The sequence below is a fragment of the Acanthochromis polyacanthus genome, chromosome 3 (genome assembly GCF_021347895.1).
Source record: "Acanthochromis polyacanthus isolate Apoly-LR-REF ecotype Palm Island chromosome 3, KAUST_Apoly_ChrSc, whole genome shotgun sequence".
NCBI classification, from domain to species: domain Eukaryota; kingdom Metazoa; phylum Chordata; class Actinopteri; family Pomacentridae; genus Acanthochromis; species Acanthochromis polyacanthus.
The window spans coordinates 44,100,317-44,121,565 of NC_067115.1; the positions used below are offsets into that span (position 1 = coordinate 44,100,317).

Consider the following 21,249-nt stretch of genomic DNA (forward strand, 5'->3'; position numbering starts at 1 on the left):
AGCTAGAGCTTCACACTGCAGGAAAACCCAGCAGAGAAGGCTGAGAGATAATCAGTGGCAGCTGCAGGTCTGAAGCTTTACTGCAAACAAACTCAGAGGACTTCAGATTCTAGAGGAGATCCCAAAGATTCAGGCTGAATATTAGATGGAACCACACTAAATGAGGGCTGCACAGTGTCGTAGTGGTCAGCACTTTCGCCTTGCAGCAAGAAGATCCCCGGTTCAAATCCCAGCCTGGGATCTTTCTGCATGGAGTTTGCATGTTCTCTCTGTGCATGCGTGGGTTTTCTCCGGGTACTCCGGCTTCCTCCCACAGTCCAAAAACATGCTGAGGTTAATTGGTTACTCTAAATTGTCCGTAGGTGTGAATGTGAGTGTGATTGTGTGTCTGTATATGTAGCCCTGTGACAGACTGGTGACCTGTCCAGGGTGTCCCCTGCCTTCACCCGAGTCAGCTGGGATAGACTCCAGCACCCCCCATGACCCTAGTGAGGATAAAGTGGTGGATAGAGGATGGATGGATGGATGGATGTTTGAAAAACATCAAAAAACTCAGCCAAAAAAATGTCCCCAAATTTCTGAAAATTTGCAAAACCTTCAGGAAGAAAAATCCAATAATTCCTTAAAAGTTTTTTTTTTTTTAATCCCCCAAACTTGGCAAGAAAATTCTTGTAAATATTTTCAAAAATTTGTAAAAATCTTTAAAAAAATCCTACAAATATCTAAAGTGATTCTATATATATCAGTAAAACTTCTAAGAAATGTTGAAATGTTTCTTTAAGAACATTCACCAAAAAAATCATGTTTTCTTAAGAATATTCACATAAAAATCAACTAAAATCAAATGAAATTCGCTGGATTTTGGTTGATTTTTATGTGAATGTTCTTAACAGAATACTAGAAGACCTCCACCTGCTGCTGACAGACGCTAAAGTCGCTTTTCCACCAGCATCTACTCGACTCTACTCGTGAGGTTTTCCATCAGGACGTAGTTCCTGGTACCAGCTACTGTTTTAGTTCCTACTGGGCCGGGGTTCCCAGAGAGCTGATTGGAGTCGATGTGACGTCTACAGAGTGCAGGCCTCTGATTGGACAGGGAGTGATGACACACCAGAGCGACTCCTTCACCAAAACCGGTGAGTGGTTGAAACTTTTACAGTCCTTATCCCTCTCTAAACAAACAAGTATATGTTGAAAGTCTCCTGTATGGAGAAAATAAGCTAGCTAGTTAGCCATCTACGCTAACACCATGGCCAGCTGCCCTGCTACGACGACTCCACCCACGATGAGGTGGTGCTCAATGTAATGGAAAACCACCTAAAGTCTAGAGTCGAGTCGAGCCGAGTAGATGCTGGTGGAAAAGTACCTTCGTCAGTTGTTGTGCAGAATGTCATTTGTTGGGTGAAGCTCAAACCCAAACATAGCTACCAAAAGTTGGGTTTCACTAAATTTAGAACTTTATCACTAAAATGTCAACTATGATACAAAAAGTCCCATAATTATATATTGACTCGTCCAGTATGACTTAAAATTTTCCCTAAATTACTTAAAAATGATCACAAAGACAGAAAAAAAAGATCCAAAATGACAAGAAAAGATCCAAGCTGACAAAAAAACTTGTTGAAAATGGCTCAAAAGTTGTGGAAAATGACACAAAAATTGCCCAGAATGATTCCAAAATTGTCCAAAATGACTCAAAAATTGTTCAAAATTGCTTGAAAATGATCCATAGCTACAGAAAATTTGTCCAGAATGACATGAAAATTGTCCTAAATGACTCTAAAATCATCCCGAAGACACAAAAATGATCCAAAATGACAAGAAAAGATACAAGGTGACATAAAACTTGTTGAAAATGACTCAAAAATGATCTGGGTCAATCTATAACTGAGGGACTTTTGAAGTCCATGGGATATATCTTGCAAACAATTTTAGTTTGGTAGAATGTCATTTGTTGGGTGAAGCTCAAACCTAAACCTTGGTACCAAAAGTTGTGTTTGACTCAACAATTTAGAACTTTGGTCTTACATTTACTAAAGTACAGTATTAGAAATGACATCATCTTTGTGTCTATGCATCTATAATCATATTATCAAACCAAAACAGAGAATCAGAAACCAGATCCAACCAGTCACCAAACATCTCAGGTCATGGGGTAAACCCACCAGGAACCCACCAGGAAGCCAGCAGCCAAACACTTCCTGTCCGGTGTGTGAACGCTGATGAACTGATTAAACCTGACTACATGTCTGCTCAGAATGAACCAAGCTGGACCCTCAGTGTCTGAGACAACATGAAGTATGAAGCAGACCTTCAGCGGTCCCGTCTACTTCCTGTTGAAACAGGGAGCTCTGTGTGGTCTGAAGCCTTTTGTTCTGACAGGGGGATGGAAAACAAATGGTGAGGTGACTGAAAACACTCTGGACCAGGATGCATCTGGATGTCCAGGAGGTTCATCAAAAAGTGGTGAAAAAGACGTCTCAGTCACACGTGGCATCAGCTGTCATTGAAAAGTGCCTTCTCTTTAAACATGTTTATCATGTTTTATGAGTGTTTCTTAACTTTCTTACCCATTTCCATAAGTTTGTACTACTTACTGATTGTTCTCAGTAATGCCTTTCACAGTCAGTAAAACATGTATGTACTGTGACATTTTGTACTTAGAGTCAGTCTGTAACTGAGGGACTGTTGAAGTCCATGGGATATATCTGCATACATTTTTATTAAAAGTTTAAAAAAAAAAAGGCTTTTATGTTCATTATCATCATGTCTTTACAAATTCCATAATTATTTATTACAGAAACAATCACTTATTAATAAAAATGACTGGATATCACTACAATATTAACTAAATAACGTCTGAATTTAACACCAACCACCTTCTAATGAGCTAAACAATAATAAAATGAGCTGATTCACAAATAGTTTGGACTCTGTTCTTTTTATTAAATTAATAATTTTATTATATTAATGAATTAATATGACAGATATTTATCTTTTAGGCAATATATGACATTTTATATGGAAAATAACAAATTGCTCTTGACTAGACTCCAAGGCTTTTTGACTTATTTAATAGAAAGTAGTCAACAGGTTTACTACAATATCTTTACAAAGAACTTTACATTTTACTCCATTGTATATGTAATATTTAGAAGAATCTTTCTCTAAATGTCATGTGGTGTTTGGTTATAGGCGGCCATGTTGGTTTGATACAGAAAGTCCCTCATACTGACCCCTTAGATGAAACAAGACAACAATGTTAAACAATTTCCACACAGAAAACACTAAATGACTTTTTCAAACACTTTGATCTTTTTCTCACCACTGCCTGCTGCTTGGTGTTTGACCATGAGGGGGCAGCAGAGATGAGTCAGTGACTGTTACATCATTCTGACATCATTTTTCTCATGGTTTCATTTAGACAAACACACCGTGGAGGAAAGGGAAACACAACACAACATCACGTGACATAATGCCTAATAATGCATTAATAAAATGATTAAATTGAAATCTGCTCTGGAAAAAGTATTTAAATGGAGCTAATAAACTGTGCCAAGATTTCTGTATCATTACCAGATAGCAGCACAGCGTCACTGTAACCATGACAACCAGTTAGCGCTACGTTGCTTCAGTGTTTGCTGCTAGATCGAAAGCTGAACATGAGAAAAGGAGAAATATTTCTGGACAAACATCCAATTTCATGTCGTAGCTCACAGACTAGTGTGTCAAAATGGAATTTAAATGTGGTTTTGATCTAAAAAGACGCCCTCTGGCTGCTGAGAAGAGCAAGTATTCAGTCCTGTTCATACTGAGGTTGAGTTTTAACTTTCATAAAAAGTGGATTTTGCAGTTAAAATGCTCAGTGCAGCATTTGAATAGCTGACAATAGAGAACTGTGTCGTCTGCACAGAGCTTTGTTTTGGTAGATGTGATTTCTTTCTTTCTTTTGTTATCATTTAAAAGCCAGAAAGATAAACATGATGATGAAAATGTTCAGTTTTGACTACATCAGCTGCCATGATTGTGATCCTTCTACAAATCCACCTCTGAGGACTTATCCATCAGAAATGATCCAAGGAACAGCTGATTAAACTGTGGGGGTGTTTCTGAGCCGCCCGCTACATGTTTAGGTCACGTGATCTGGTATCCGTACATAACGTACACATGCAGAACACACGCCTGTGCTCAGAGCACTTTGTTTGTGGGTATGTCTATATTAAATGGTGCTGTGATTTCTGATCAACAATAACTAATAAATAAATGCTGCCTTTCTGACATATGGGGGAATGAGCAGCTTTGGAGGAGGACTGAGCTCTGAGGGCTTTCTTGCCGGAGTTAATGAAGTTCCTGCTGTTGTTCCAGATCAATGTCTGCATAGGATTCTGGTACACAACCTGTCTGTGGGAATATGCCTCTATCTGTTAATACATCAGACTCGTGCTGGGTCTATTTTGTATAGTAGATGCTACTAGAACTGACTCTGGAGGGATTTTTATGGTGAGACATGAAGCCAACACATTCAGATGCTGCCAGATTAATGAAAAGGAAGAAGCTCACAGTATGGGGGTTTTTTAAACTGGGATGTTCAATTTGTTAACAAACGAGTCCAGTTTGTGTTCCTCTGATGACTCAGTCCCACATTCCCTCTTTTTTTTAGCTCTGTTTTGGTCTCTACCAGCCTCTGAAGGGAATATAAGGCTTATTAGCTGATAAATCCTTCACTGTGTCCACTATCTGCTTCCTGACATCACTGTGTGCTATTTGCTGCTCATTATCTAACCGATGGAAGCTCACAGACTCGGTCTGATCACTCTAATGGGGCCCCAGGGAGATCTGTGCTGGGGGGGGGGGGGGGGGGGGGGGGCTGTTGCCTTCCCACAATGCCTCCTGCCAAACTGTGCTCACACCGATACTCCAACACCATCCAGTGTGTTTTCTGTGAGTGTGGTACTGTCATTAAACAGCAACACAACGACATCAGCACCACAGCCATCAGTTCACATCTTCAGTTAACCTGGAGATTCACTTCACTGTTCATTCAGCTCATACTGGACTTTAGTGGCAGAAGTTCCAGGACAACAATGTACTCTGTATCACAAACACAAACCAGCAATAAAACTAATTTGAGAAAGAATCAGGTGTGTTGGAGTTTAATCTGGATCATCTCAGTCCAGTTTAACAACGAGTGTAGACGCTCCAATCTGGATTAGCTGTCACATGACCTGAGGAATGCTGTGTGTGTGTGTGTGTGTGTGTGTGTGTGTGTGTGTGTGTGTGTGTGTGTGTGTGTGTGTGTGTGTGTGTGTGTGTGTGTGTGTGTGTGTGTGAGATGAAAGGCTGATCTGTGTTGGGTTTTAATCGACACATTCCAATCCGTTAATGTGAATTCATGGGAAACAGCAGCAGAACTCCACCCACAGCTGCACACATCTGTCTGTTTACACGCCAACAACACGCATAAATACCGGAGGTTCGACACAATCACCACAAAACCACAAATCAGTTAGAAACCAGCGAGTTGATGTGAATCTAAAACAGAACCAGCAGCAGAAGAGCTCAGACACTGGAGACTCTTATTTAGTAAACAGCTAGAAGAATGTGTGAAGGTAATTATGAGACAATAGAGGAGCTTATCAGGTGTCGACCAGCACGCACGCACACACACACACACACACATGTTTGTTTTTCTATACCGGTGGGGACTTACCATTGACTCCCATTCATATCTAACTCCTAACCCTTACCCTAACCTTAACCATCACCAAATCAATGCCTAACCCTAAACAAACGTTTTTGCACTTTTACATTTTTTATTAACAACAATATGGCCAAGAAAACGGTGTTGCCACCCGTGGGGACCTCATTTTAGGTCCCCACCGTAAGACAAGTCCCCACCTTTATAGCAAATAGTCAGGTCAAAGTCCCCACCGGTATAGCAGAAACAAGTACACACACACACACGCACGCACGCACGCACGCACGCACGCACGCACGCACGCACGCACGCACGCACGCACACACGCACACACACACACACACACACACACACACACACGTCTGCTTTGCCATTCCTGTGGGGACATACCATTGACTCCCATTCATATCTAACCCCTAACCCTAACCTTAACCCAGACCAAAACAATGCCGAACCCTAAACTTGTCTTACGGTGGGGACCTCATTTTAGGTCCCCACCGTAAGACAAGTCCCCATCTATATAGCAAATAGTCAGGTTGAAGTCCCCACCGGAATAGCAGAAACAAGTACACACGCACACACACACACACCACACACCACACACCACACACTACACACTATCAGTGAGATCCCAGCTGGACATTCACAGCTGAAACATCTGAAATACTTAAAGAGGTTGAAGTGGCGTCTCGGTTACAGAACAGGTTCTAATGGAAGCTCTGGTAGAAGCTGACCTGTCAGCAGAAGTTTGAGTCCAGTTAAACTGTCTTCTGGAGTGGAAATGTGAGTTGGAAGAGTGACCTAAAGTGCTGGTTTCAGATGTGGTTGGACGATGATATGAGCTGAAGTGTCTAAAAGCAGCTGGACTGAACATGAACAGAGGAATGTGAGCGACTCCCACTTCAACTATCTGAAAGAGCCAACATGCTGAGAGAAGCTGATGTGGAGGTCAGATAGTGATTTTAAATGTGTCAGTTCTAACTGGAGACACTCAGTGAAGCTGAGGATTTAAATGTTAGCACTCAGGTGAAGCGAAAAGAACTCAATACAACTAAAGACTGGACGGAAATGAACTCATCTAAGAGTGAAAACCAAACAGGAAGTCTTCAGGAAGGTGAACAGTCCTGGAGATGATGTCAGGTTAGTCTCAGCAGTGTAAATGCTGGATGCAGCTGAAGAATGTAGAATAGAAACAGTGGAAGATGTGGTGTTGTAGCAGCTGAAGAACCCTCAGTGATGCGAGTCTGGGATGAAGTAAAGATCTGACTCTACTCTGGTCAGATGCTGCTGCTCTCCTAGTCTGTACAATCTGCTGGAAGGACTTCATTCCTTACATGTTAAAGATTTGGTTCTACATTTTTGTGTGCACGCCACTGCCAAGCACGTGCACGAGCAGCCCTGTAGTGTAGATGCTCAGACACAGATTATGGGATGCAGAAGGACATCTGTGGAAAGGTCTGCAGAAACCCTCACAGGTCTGGTGAGAAGACAAAGTTTACCTCAGAAACTAGAACACCAGCAATCACACCGTGTTTAAAGCACGAAGACTAACTCGTCCCCAAAGTACGATCTGAACTGGGCTAGGAAGTCTTTAGTTTGTCTGCTCCTAATGATGAGAATAAACTACAATCTGAACTTCAACTTCAGCCCTTGTTCCACTGAGTGAGTTTAAAGCTCTGGTGAAATCCTTCAGTCTACCTGGTCTGTGTTTAGCTGTTCCATGGGAGTTTTAATGTTAATTCTATCTGCTGTTTCCTGTTTTTAATGTGACAATGCTGCAGGACTCCCCTTAACGGAGATCTGATCTCAGTGGGACTAACCTGGTTAAAGAAATGCTGAATAAAATAAACTATAAGATCAGTTCCAGAAAAAAAGCCGTGTGTGTTTATTGCCAAAGATTTGCAGCTGAACTCCCAGAGACACATCTGTGAACTTAAACGTCACTGAAAGGAGCTTAGGTTAGGAACTTGTAGGAGACAACAGAGCTGAAGGAGAGAAGATGTCTGAGTGAAGACGTCTGAGAGAAGACGTCTGAGAGAAGACGTCTGAGTGAAGATGTCTGAGAGAAGACGTCTGAGTGAAGATGTCCGAGAGAAGACGTCCGAGAGAAGACGTCCGAGTGAAGACGTCCGAGTGAAGACGTCCGAGAGAAGACGTCCGAGAGAAGACGTCCGAGAGAAGACGTCCGAGTGAGGACGTCTGAGTGAGGACGTCCGAGAGAGGACGTCTGAGTGAGGACGTCCAAGAGAAGACGACAAGTGAGGACGTCTGAGAGAAGACGTCCGAGAGAGGACGTCCGAGAGAAGACGTCCGAGAGAAGACGACGAGTGAGGACGTCCGAGAGAGGACGTCCGAGTGACGACGTCTGAGAGAGGACATCCGAGAGAGGACGTCTGAGAGAGGATGTCTGAGAGAGGACGTCCGAGTGAAGACGCCTGACATAAGACGTGTGAGTGAAGACGCCTGACATAAGACGTCTGAGTGAAGACGTCTGAGAGAGGATGTCTGAGAGAGGACGTCTGAGTGAGGATGTCTGAGAGAGGACGTCTGAGTGAAGACACCTGAGTGAAGACGTCTGAGAGAAGACGTCCGAGAGAGGACGTCCGAGAGAAGACGTCCGAGAGGAGACGTCCGAGAGGAGACGTCCGAGAGGAGACGTCCGAGAGGAGACGTCCGAGAGGAGACGTCCGAGAGGAGACGTCCGAGAGAAGACGTCTGAGTGGAGACGTCCGAGAGGAGACGTCCGAGAGAAGACGTCTGAGAGAAGACGTCCGAGAGAGGACGTCTGAGAGAAGACGTCCGAGAGAGGACGTCCGAGAGAAGACGTCCGAGAGAAGACGACGAGTGAGGACGTCCGAGAGAGGACGTCCGAGTGAGGACGTCCGAGAGAGGACGTCCGAGTGACGACGTCTGAGAGAGGACATCCGAGAGAGGACGTCTGAGAGAGGATGTCTGAGAGAGGACGTCCGAGTGAAGACGCCTGACATAAGACGTCTGAGTGAAGACGCCTGACATAAGACGTCTGAGTGAAGACGTCTGAGAGAGGATGTCCGAGAGAGGACGTCTGAGTGAGGATGTCTGAGAGAGGACGTCTGAGTGAAGACACCTGAGTGAAGACGTCTGAGAGAAGACGTCCGAGAGAGGACGTCCGAGAGAAGACGTCCGAGAGGAGACGTCCGAGAGAAGACGTCCGAGAGGAGACGTCCGAGAGAAGACGTCCGAGAGGAGACGTCCGAGAGAAGACGTCTGAGTGGAGACGTCCGAGAGGAGACGTCCGAGAGAAGACGTCCGAGAGAAGACGTCTGAGAGAGGACGTCTGAGAGAAGACGTCCGAGAGAAGACGACGAGTGAGGACGTCCGAGAGAGGACGTCCGAGTGACGACGTCTGAGAGAGGACGTCTGAGAGAGGACGTCCGAGTGAAGACGCCTGACATAAGACGTCTGAGTGAAGACGCCTGACATAAGACGTCTGAGTGAAGACGTCTGAGTGAAGACGTCTGACAGAGGACGTCTGAGTGAAGACACCTGAGTGAAGACGTCTGAGAGAAGACGTCCGAGAGAAGACGTCCGAGAGGAGACGTCCGAGAGAAGACGTCCGAGAGAAGACCTCTGAGTGAAGACGTCTGAGAGAGGACGTCCGAGTGAAGACACCTGAGTGAGGACGTCCGAGTGAAGACACCTGAGTGAGGACGTCTGAGTGAAGACGTCTGAGAGAAGACGTCTGAGTGAAGACGTCTGAGAGAAGACGTCTGAGAGAGGACGTCTGAGAGAAGACGTCCGAGAGAAGACGACGAGTGAGGACGTCCGAGAGAGGACGTCCGAGAGAAGACGTCCGAGAGAAGACGTCCGAGAGGAGACGTCCGAGAGAAGACGTCCGAGAGGAGACATCCGAGAGAAGACGTCTGAGTGAAGACGTCTGAGAGAGGACGTCCGAGTGAAGACACCTGAGTGAGGACGTCTGAGAGAAGACGTCTGAGTGAGGACGTCTGAGAGAAGACGTCTGAGTGAAGACGTCTGAGAGAGGACGTCCGAGTGAAGACGTCTGAGTGAAGACGTCTGAGAGAAGACGTCTGAGAGAAGACGTCTGAGAGAGGATGTCTGAGAGAGGACGTCCGAGTGAAGACGTCCGAGTGAAGACGCCTGAGTGAGGACATCTGAGAGAAGACGTCTGAGAGAGGACGTCCAAGTGAAGACGTCTGAGAGAGGACGTCTGAGAGAGGACGTCTGAGAGAGGACGGGAGACATTTAAAGTTTGGAAGCTGCTACTCTACGTTCCATCACCGTGAAGATGTAAGAGTGTGCAACTGGTGTCAGCGTGGTTCCATCCAACCAGGGAAACAGTGTGCAAGAAACACCAAGACATGATCCTCACATGTAGGAAATGTGAGTCATCAAAGTGGACTAGAAATAGAGTTTAACAGCAACTACAGCCGTCTGCACATCCACAAAGAAACCTAAGCAGACATTAGGAGGACAGATTTATCTGATTTAATCTTTTTTAAGTTCCATCACTGTGAGCGGAAAATAAAAGATTGCAAGGGCTACAACGTAATTTCATTCTGCAACATCTCTTGTAGCAGCTACAATGTCCTTGTCATAGAATAAAATATAATAAATAATATGAATAGTATGAAAAGAAAAGTTCACCTGGAATACAAAGTGTCTGAGAGTGAAGATTGCACTGAGAGATCAGTCAAACTAAAACCAAGAGAATGAAAAAGAGGCAGATAAACAGAAATGAACCTGCATGTCAAGCATCATTCCAGCTTTAAACACAGCTTTCAGATAGTCATTAATAAACCCAGAAGAGGTGGTTTAATACCTTCAATTGAAACATTAGGCTCCATTAAATCAGCTCCAAACTTTAAAGTTATGAAGTTTATCACATTAATCAACTACTTATTAAGATTACAGAACTTTTTATTCTAGTAGAAGCAGAGCTTTAAATTTAAACTGTTATACAGAATCCCTGGAGAAATCTGACAGTCTTTGGTTACATTTTTTAAATTTATTTATTTCAGTTTCATTCTGAAATCGTTTTCTTTGTTCGTTTTTAAACCAGTACAGCTGAACCTCTGCTCGGAGAATCCTTAGTCTGTCTGAGAGAAAATAGTTTTAGAGGCTTAAAGGTTAAAAAAAAAACACACATAGAACTAATATCTGTTTAGTTCTTATTGAGGAGCACTCCGTCAGTTTTCATGAATGAACTTCACATTAAAATCCATCCAGCTGGAGGTTAAACTCACATGGACTTTACTGGACTCCTCACTGAAGAAGATCACGGAGCGGTTCAGCAGCAGCTCTGCGGTGGAGTCTGACCCGGGAGCAAGCTGGAGGTCTCCGGCTTCTTCTCCGAACTGGAACAGCTCCTCCAGCTCCAGAGCCCCGGTGAGAAGAACCGGGCTCAGCAGGAACCAGCAGAACCACCAGCAGCTCCAGGACCTGGGACTCATTTCCAGCCTGAAGCTCCACACACTCAGAAGACCAGCGGGGCTCCCAGATAACTAAGCCGGGGAGGAGGTGAGAGCGACTGGCAGCAGGAGCGGAGCACGGCGGCGGACTGATGGAGGAGGGCGGAGGGAGGACGAGAGAATGGATGGAACAGCGGCGGGAAAACAGCCACACACCCACCTCTGACTGCTTTCAAAATAAAGGTTCAAGTGATTCCAATTCAGCTGACACAAACAACACAAACCAACACAAACCAGCAAAACCAAAACAAACAACACAAATCAGCAAAACCAACACAAACAACACAAACCAGCAAAACCAACACAAACCAACACAAACCAGCACAAACCAACACAAACCAGCAAAACCAACACAAACCAACACAACTCAACACAAAAGAGCACAAACCACCACAAACAACACAAACCAACACCAACCAGCACAAACCAACACAAACCAGCAAAACCACCACAAACAACACAAACCTACACCAACCAGCACAAACCAACACAAACCAGCAAAACCAACACAAACAACACAAACCAGCAAAACCAACACAAACCAGCACAAACCAACACAAACCAGCAAAACCAACACAAACCAACACAACTCAGCACAAACCAGCACAAACCACCACAAACAACACCAACCAACACCAACCAGCACAAACCAGCACAAACCAGCAAAACCAACACAAACAACACAAACCAACACAAACAACACAAACCAACACAAACCAGCACAAGCCAACACAAACCAGCACAAACAACACAAACCAACACAAACCAGCACAAACCAACACAACTCAACACAAACCAGCACAAACCACCACAAACAACACAAACCAACACCAACCAGCACAAGCCAACACAAACCAGCACAAACAACACAAACCAACACAAACCAGCACAAACAACACAAACCAGCACAAACCAACACAAACCAACACAAACCAACACAAACCAACACAACTCAACACAAACCAGCACAAACCAGCACAAACCAACACAAACCAACACAACTCAACACAAACCAGCACAAACCAACACAAACAACACAAACCAACACAAACCAGCACAAACCAACACAAACCAACACAAACCAACACAAACCAGCACAAACCAACACAAACCAACACAACTCAACACAAACCAGCACAAACCAACACAAGCCAACACAAACCAACACAAACCAACACAAACCAGCACAAACCAACACAAACCAACACAACTCAACACAAACCAGCACAAACCAACACAAGCCAACACAAACCAGCACAACTCAAAACAAACCCACACAAACCAACACAAACCAGCACAAACCAACACAAACCAACACAACTCAACACAAACCAGCACAAACCAACACAAGCCAACACAAACCAGCACAACTCAAAACAAACCCACACAAACAACTCAACACAAACCAACACAAACCAACTCAACACAAACCAACTTAACACATGCTTTCAGTTTAAAACTGCTGTTTGTTCACTGTTTTACTGTTTTAATCAACCAACATTCAACTAAAATGAGCACAAATGAAAACAAGAAAAGCACTCAGAGAGCAGTAGTACTCCTGTAAGACTGAGCAGTCGTATCATTTCTGACAGATGAAATCTTTAATAAAAAATTACCTGCACTGAGCACAGGTGTGTGTTATACATGTGTACAATATGGATGGATACTGAATCCATCCTTCCATCCATCTTCTTCCTCTTATCTGGCATCGGGTCATGGAGGCAGCAGATGAAGCAGGTCATTCCAGACGTTCCTCCTCCCAGCAACACTTTCCAGCTCTTCCTGGAAGATCCCAAGGCGTTCCCAGGCCAGATGAGATATATAATCCCTCCAGGGGATTATATATCTCTATATATCCATACTGGTTCTACCCCGGGGTTTTCTCCCAGGAGGATGTGTTCAGAAAACCTCCAAAGGAAGTCTCCCTCCAGGATCTGAACCAGATGTCCAAACCGCCTCCACTGGTTCCTTTAGAGGTGAAGGATCAGCAGCTCTACTCCGAACTCCCTCTGCATGTCTGAGCTTCTCACACTATCTCTATCTCTGGAGTAATAACCTACAAAAAAACTAAAGCAAATAATATATAACAACAGGAAAACCTTTTAATTTGAAGTGATGGCAGAATTCATCAGTAACAGCTGAACACTAAAACTTCAACTAAACACTTAAAATTTGTTGCACAAAAAGTAACTTTGGGCAAACTTCATAATTATTTTATTTAAATTCATGAAGACAGTCCATTGTAATGCAGACATGATGGTCCAGGATGCTGCCTTCAGCTCAGTCAGACCTCCACATGTTGATTCTACAGTAGAACACCATCTCCATCTACTGGACACAGACTGTAAATGCATGACTACGTTCTTCACCTTCCCCTCCTTCTCCTCACCTCCTCTCTGCTCTAACTTTCTTCAGGAGCTGCATAAAGAGCTCAGCTGATCAAATCTTCACACAAATAACCTGGACGTTACTGAAGACAGATTAGCAAGCTATGATCAGGCTAAATAGTACAGGAAACGGCAATGTTGTTGTTTATCTGTTTGTCTGTTTGATTGATTGATTGATTGATTGATTGATTGATTGATTGATTGATTGATTGATTGATTGATTGATTGATTGATTGATTGATTGATTGAATTATGGCAAACAGATAATAGAGTAACTGTAAATTCTCAACAAAAAGTCCCCAAAGCCCCAGAGTCTAGATTTAGGACTTTAACTATTTTTGATTCACCAAATAATTACTACTTGAATGTAAACTTACAGGCTTTATTTCTGAGCTTTAAACCAGTGTTGAAGTCTTAAAGTGATGTCATCACACACACAAAAAAACTTCCAGTGATGCAGGTTGAGGCTCATACTGACATCATTCATTGATCCAAGAACGTTCCTCAGACCAACATCTTGTACTAAACCAATCAGAGTACAGTCTGTAGATAACTACTTCTCTGTAGCATTTGTTAGCATGTCTTGTTTTAGCTTATCTCTACATCCAACCAGTCTGAAGCCTTCCTTCTGTTAGTTTAGAGACATGATGACATCCATCCCAAGTCCTGATCCACATCCAGCCTCCTGTGATCCATGATTGGTCTGTCTGGATTCAGAGCCAGGAAGCAATGGACTTTAACAATAATATTTTTTTTTTAAAAACTGTGTTTACCCGCAATAAAATACTTGTCAGCGTCACAACACGTCATATCATAGCAAGATGAAGACCTTACAAATTTTAAACACAACAATCCAAAGCTCCCTCTGGATTCCCTTTGAGCAAGCAGTTGGCAACAGTAGGTGGGAACCAAAAAACACATCTTCAACAGGCAGGGGGAAAATCTGTCACCAAAGCCAGGCTTGGGGAGGGCGACCACCTTCCTCGACTGGTTGGGGTGAGGGTGGGGATGAGAGGGGTGGAGGATGACAGGATAGCAGATGGAGAACAAACGGTGGTATGTATTGTTGGGATCCTTCTTAGGGAACCTCGGAGGCTAATCTGCTGTCCACTCATGACTTAACATTCTCCTCCTCTTGGTTCTGTTCTTGGCCCTAAACAGCTGATTGGATCCAACCACTAGAGGTGCTGCTTCCTGGTCTGTACAGCAACAGAAAAAGACTCACCCTCAGATACTTTTCTTCATTTAACGTGGATTAGTCCCTTTATGTCTCCTCCATAAAAAAGGATGCCGTTCTGAACAAAGCGGTTCATTCTTTACTTTAAATCCCCATCTAAAGGTTTTTAAGGGGAAGCACATGTACTCTGAAAGACTGTGTAGAAACTGGATAAGTCATGTTCAAAGCATGATCAGGCACACCAACAGTGAGCACACCGTGAGAAGATCAATACGTTAAACTAAAGCACCTTCATCATGCAGAATTTACCAGATAACAGACAAAGACTGCAACCTGTCCAATGAAAGCTGTCCAGTAGAGTCTCAGAGGACAGGGAGCAGCTCTCGACCACCTCTAAGACACATCAAAACTTCACAGTGGATGATAGAGAAGTAATGATGAATCCCAGCTAGAGCTCAGTCACCACCAGGACGTCTGTACTGAATCCACAGAAGCAGCATCTCAGTGTTCAGAGACCTGCTGCACCTTCTGGTTGGATTCTTAAGAGAGAAGGATGATCCCAAACACACCTCAGAGCTTTTACTGGAAGACCAAGAAGTGCTGAGGACTCTCCAGATGTCAGACCTCCAGACTCCACTGGACCTTAACGGGATGACATGCTCATCATACTGATGGAGTTCATACTGGTGGACATACTGGTGGAATCCATACTGGTACTGTCATTAAAGGAGGTGATCAGAGAGGAAGATATTCTGGAATTCATGAACATTTGTGACAGATTCCACTTTTCATTCAAGATAAATGAGAAACGTTGCACCAAACAAATGCAGACTAGAATAACTTTACAGGAGATCTTCGACTCTTCAGCTCCTTCAGCATGAATATATCCTGTTCTTATAATAACGTACCACTGATGTTGTATTTATGTGGTATTTTATTTAGACTTTGTGTCTCTTTTCCTTTTATTTCATGGGTTTGCCTGATTTTCCTTGAAGTTGCTGCTGTTTCTTTTAAAAGATTTCTTTTATTTTGGCTTCTTTGTCTTGTTGCTTGGATTGTCCTTTAGAGAACATCTCCATGTTGTCTACAATTCTACAATTCTACAATTTCATTTAGCAGAAGCTTTTGTCCAAAGCGACGTACAACACAAGCAAGAATTTCTTACTGAATTACCTTCTTCCATCTGTGTTATCTTCAGTTATTTGGTTCTATAATTGTTCTTCAGGTGTGTTTGCTGGAGCTTCAGAACATTCAGGTTATCACCAGAGTAAAGTCTGGACTAAAGAGGACTTCCTCTGATGTTTTAAAGGCCGTCTTTCAGAGTTACTTCAGGACTGTGGTGAGTCTCTTCTGTCTTTACTGTTTGTTTGAACCTTGTGTTTCTGTCCTTACAGAATGTTGTGTCTCTGCATATCTACTCTGTGCTGTATAGACTCAGCCTGAATCAGAGTTCAGTGGGTTCAGCAGCTGCACCAGAAAAACACGTTTCCTGAACCTTCAGTGAGCTTTACAATATTCATGCTGTCAGAGTGTGTTTAGTCCTGCTAAGTCCTGCAGAACGGGTCAACCAGTGAATGATACAATGGGTCACACACACAACACTTCTTCTGTCATATTTTAGGACTGTCATTGTAAAAACCTATTGCAGCATTTATTTGAACAGTTGCAGATACAGTCCATTACGTGTGTTTTTTAAGTTTTATTTTAACGTTTTATAACTGATATCCCGTGAGGTGTGATTTTCATGTATTATCGTTAAGTTCACTTCTATACCTGCTTTATTCTTGACTGCTCTGCTGTGGACGCAGACACCAGGGATGCATAATTGTTATTATTTATATTCTTTAGTCTGCTGGAATGAAACTGGAGGATTGTTCACTGTGTGCAGCAGTTTGTAGTGCTTCACATGCACACTCCTGCTCTCACAGCACAGTCAGTGCACGAGGACATCTGCATGGACCGCTGTGGACGCCTGTATGGAAGCATCAAGGACGGTTCATCGTCTCCATGTGACAGAGGTGAACTTCAGTGATGTTTTTACATCCATACTGAGCTTTAGCATTAGCTCTCATATTAAACACGGAGAAGTCCAACACTGGGGTCCTGAAGACAAGATCTCTGAAACTCTTTTAAAACCCCAGCTTGTTTGGGGAATTATTTTTAGGAAGGAAAAATATCAGTATACATGTCTCTTCCATCTGTTAGCTGTACCATACAACATCCATCCATCATCTATCCCTCATCCATCCATCATCCATCCATCCATCCATCAATCATCCATCATCCATCCATCATCCATTCATCCATCATCCATTCATCCATCATCCATCCATCCGTCATCCATCCATCATCCATCATCCATCCATCATCCATCCATCCATCCATCAATCATCCATCATCCATTCATCCATCATCCATCCATCCGTCATCCATCCATCATCCATCCATCATCCATCATCCATCATCCATCATCCATCCATCCATTATCCATCCATCCATTCATCCATCATCCATCCATCCATCATCCATCATCCATCATCCATCATCCATCCATCCATCCATCCATCCGTCATCCATCCATCATCCATCATCCATCCATCATCCATCCATCGTCCATCATCCATCATCCGTCATCCATCCATCATCCGTCATCCATCATCCATCCATCCATTATCCATCCATCCATCCATCCATCATCCATCCATCCATCATCCATCCATCATCCGTCATCCATCACCCATCCATCATCCATCCATCATCCATTCATCCATCCATCCATCCATCCATCCATCATCCATCCATCCATCATCCATCCATCATCCATCCATCATCTGTCATCCATCCATCATCCATCCATCATCCATCATCCATCCGTCATCCATCCATCCATCATCCATCCATCCATCCATCATCCATCCACTGTTTAATCCTCATCAGGGTCATGGGGGGTGGAGTCTATCCCAGCTGACTGAGGATGATGGCACACCTGGACAGGTAACAGTCTATCACAGGGCTACACATAGAGACAAACAATCACACTTACATTCACACCTACGGGCAATTTAGAATCACCAGTTAACCTCAGCATGTTTCTGGACTGAGGGAGGAAGCTGGAGAACCTGGAGAAAAGCCACACATTTATAGGAGAACATGGAGACTCCATGCAGGAAGATCCAGGAAGGAAGGGACATAAACCAGGGATCTTCTGGCTGCAAGGTGACAGTACTAACCACTGAGTCACTGTGCAGCCCACATCAGATCCTGTTATTTGGAAACTTTATAAGTCGTTCATACACCTCCTACCAGGTAGACGTGATGCAGATCTTTCTACATGTTTCAGAGGAGTCAGATGTTTTATCAAAAGGAAAACACTGTGAACCATGTAGAGGACAGCTCTCTGACACACTGCTGATCTATTATTATTTTTACTGAAGTTTTTCCTTTTTTCCAGTGTAATTTGACTATAATTGTCTTTTTACAGTCAATCATTACACATAAAGTAAACAATGCATAAAAATTCAGAGCAAGAACAGAATATGACTTTCATTTCTTTGGTACAATATGATGTGGTTCAGACTGACATCATCACTCAGCGGTGGATAAAAACGGAGCTGCAGGATGATGGTTGGTCGTCATCAGCGTGGTGAGAAGAGACGAAGCTCACAGCAGCTCCATTACCTAACAGGATGCTGTTATGTAAGAGCTAGAAGAAAGCTGAGGAGGAGGAGGAACAGAAAGAGGAGGAAGAAGAGGAGGAAGAGGAAGAAGAGGAGGAGGAGGAGGAAGAAGAGGAGGAGGAAGAAGGGAAGGAGGAAGAAGAGGAGCAAGAGGAAGAAGAAGGGGAGGAGGAGGAAGAAGGGGAGGAGGAAGAAGAGGAGCAAGAGGAAGAAGAAGAGGAGGAGGAAGAAGAGGAGCAAGAGGAAGAAGAAGGGGAGGAGGAGGAAGAAGAAGGGGAGGAGGAGGAAGAAGAGGAGGAAGAAGAAGGGGAGGAGGAAGAGGAGGAAGAAGGGGAGGAGGAAGAAGAGGAGCAAGAGGAAGAAGAAGGGGAGGAGGAAGAGGAAGAAGAAGGGGAGGAGGAAGAAGAGGAGCAAGAGGAAGAAGAAGGGGAGGAGGAGGAAGAAGAGGAGGAAGAAGAAGGGGAGGAGGAGGAAAAAGAGGAGGAAGAAGAAGGGGAGGAGGAAGAGGAGCAAGAGGAAGAAGAAGGGGAGGAGGAACGGAAAGAGGAGGAAGAAGAGGAGGAAGAAGAGGAGGAGGAGGAAGAAGAGGAGGAGGAAGAAGAAGAAGGGGAGGAGGAAGAGGAAGAAGAAGGGGAGGAGGAAGAAGAGGAGCAAGAGGAAGAAGAAGGGGAGGAGGAAGAAGAAGGGGAGGAGGAGGAAGAAGAGGAGGAAGAAGAAGGGGAGGAGGAAGAGGAGGAGCAAGAGGAAGAAGAAGGGGAGGAGGAACGGAAAGAGGAGGAAGAAGAAGAGGAAGAAGAGGAGGAGGAAGAAGAAGAAGGGGAGGAGGAAGAGGAGGAGGAGGAAGAGGAGGAGGAAGAGGAAGAAGAAGGGGAGGAGGAAGAGGAGGAGGCGGAGGAGGAGGAGGAGGAAGAGGAAGAGGAATGTGATGAACAGTTAAATCATGATTCGAACTGCATAAATATCCAGTTAAATGACTTCATTAAAACCACACTCATGTAAATGAAGGAACCCTTAAATGTACGAGTGTCTGTTACACTTATAAACTATATAAGCTGAATTATTTTTAAAATGTATTCTCATGTTTGTTTTCATGTTGGGTTGTTGTAGTGATATTGGAAGGATGCAGGCTGGTATGCCATGGATTTTTATATGAAATAAGATTTAACCCAGAGGTGTCCAACATGAGGCCCGTGGTCCAAAAGTGGTCCTCCAGAGGGTCCAATCCCTCAAAGTGTAAAAATTACAGAGAAGACATTAACTGCAGATTGTAAATTAGTAAAACTATAAATTTAAAATCATTTCTAGACCATGACAAGTTGTTTGGATCAGAAAGTAAAATACTGGATTGTTCTTTGTTCTTTTGTTGTTTTGTGTCTCATTTTTGTCTAGTTTTTGTCGTTTGTCTGAAGTTTTTGTTGTTTTATGTTTCCTTTTTGTCTGTTGTGTATTTTTTGTCTTTTTTTGGCATTTTGTTCTTTTTCTGTCTGTTTTTTTGTTTCTGTTGTTCTGTTTCGGGTTGTTTGACTCATTTTTGTCATTTTGTGTCTCATTTTTGTGACATTTTGTCTTGTTTTTTGTTGTTTTTTTTGTCTCTTTGATCATACAGTAAAATCCTGTATCATTCAGTGAGGAGTTGTGGTTATCTATATGCTGTGGTTTTACTGGTTTTACTGGAGATCAGACTGGACTGAAGGTAGAACCTGGACTAAGATGAGTTGGACTCTGCTGAACTAAAGGTTGGTTAGTTGTTGGATGCAAAATGACGTCTGCATGGTTTTAATCGTTTCAGAGGGACGTCTGGATTCAAGAAGACATGAACAAAAATGTTTTAGTTTTATGTTTGGTTTTAGTTTTTTATCATGACCCTCCCCATCCACCCTGACTTTGTTCACTCATCTGAAATCATTCATTTAGTTACTATTTATCATATGATATTCCTTCATTTGTACGTTCATTTGTCCTTTCATTTTTTTCTTCATTTATTTGTTGTTTCATTCACTCAAACAAAAAACAATCCCTTAACCCTCGTGTCGTCCTGTGGGTCAAACTGACCCCTTGTAAAGTTTGAAAATGTGGAAATCTATATTTTCACAGTGAAACTTCTGATGTCCACATTTCAACACTTTTGGGAAATTCTTGAACATTTTTTGGTGGAAAAAAAGAAATGTTAAAAATATTTTTTAAGAACATTCACATAAAAATCAACCAAAATCCAGAAAAATTTCAGTGGATTATGGTTGATTTTTATGTATGTTCGTAAAGAAACTATTAGAAGTTTTACTGATATATATGTAATCACTTTAGATATTTTTTAGGATTTTTGGAAGATTTTTATTCATTTTTTAAAAATATTTACTATTTTTGAATTTTTTTTAAAGTTTTATTTCTTGCCAAATTTGCTTTTTTAAGGAAACTTTAAAGCGAAACTTTGAAGGAAATTTCTTCATGGAATTTTGCAAATTTTTATTGATTTGGAGGATTTTTTGTTGAATTTTAGGATTTTTTTCAGACAAGGAAACAATATTTTTTGTGCCATAAATGAGGACAACAGGAGGGTAAAAGTGTAAAAAAAATGTAGCTGCAGGATGTAAGAATCTAAAGCCATCAGTAGAAATGTGTGTGTGTGTGTGTGTGTGTGTGTGTGTGTGTGTGTGTGTGTGTGTGTGTGTGTGTGTGTGTGGCTGTGTGTGTGTGACTGTGTGTGTGTGTGTCCTTCCTCTCCTCTCTGCAGCATCCCTCCTCCTGCTCAGCCAATAGCGTACGTCAGAGCAGCGTCATGTGACCGCCTCCCACCAATCGCTGTCCAGCAGGCACCGGCAAAAAGAGGGGCGGTGTCTCT

The 21,249-nt window shown here is 43.1% G+C and overlaps 1 protein-coding gene across 1 annotated transcript in view; it reads right to left on the minus strand.

The window, feature by feature from the left end:
• Window positions 1-11,270, minus strand: part of LOC110970081 (nidogen-1-like) — a 77,753-nt gene extending 66,483 nt beyond the window's left edge. Inside the window, exon 1 of the mRNA XM_051945396.1 lies at window positions 10,945-11,270. Within this exon, the coding sequence (XP_051801356.1) occupies window positions 10,945-11,151 (207 nt within the window). The 5' untranslated portion in view covers window positions 11,152-11,270. The remainder of the gene's footprint in view (window positions 1-10,944) is intronic.
• Window positions 11,271-21,249: the final 9,979 nt, after the last annotated feature.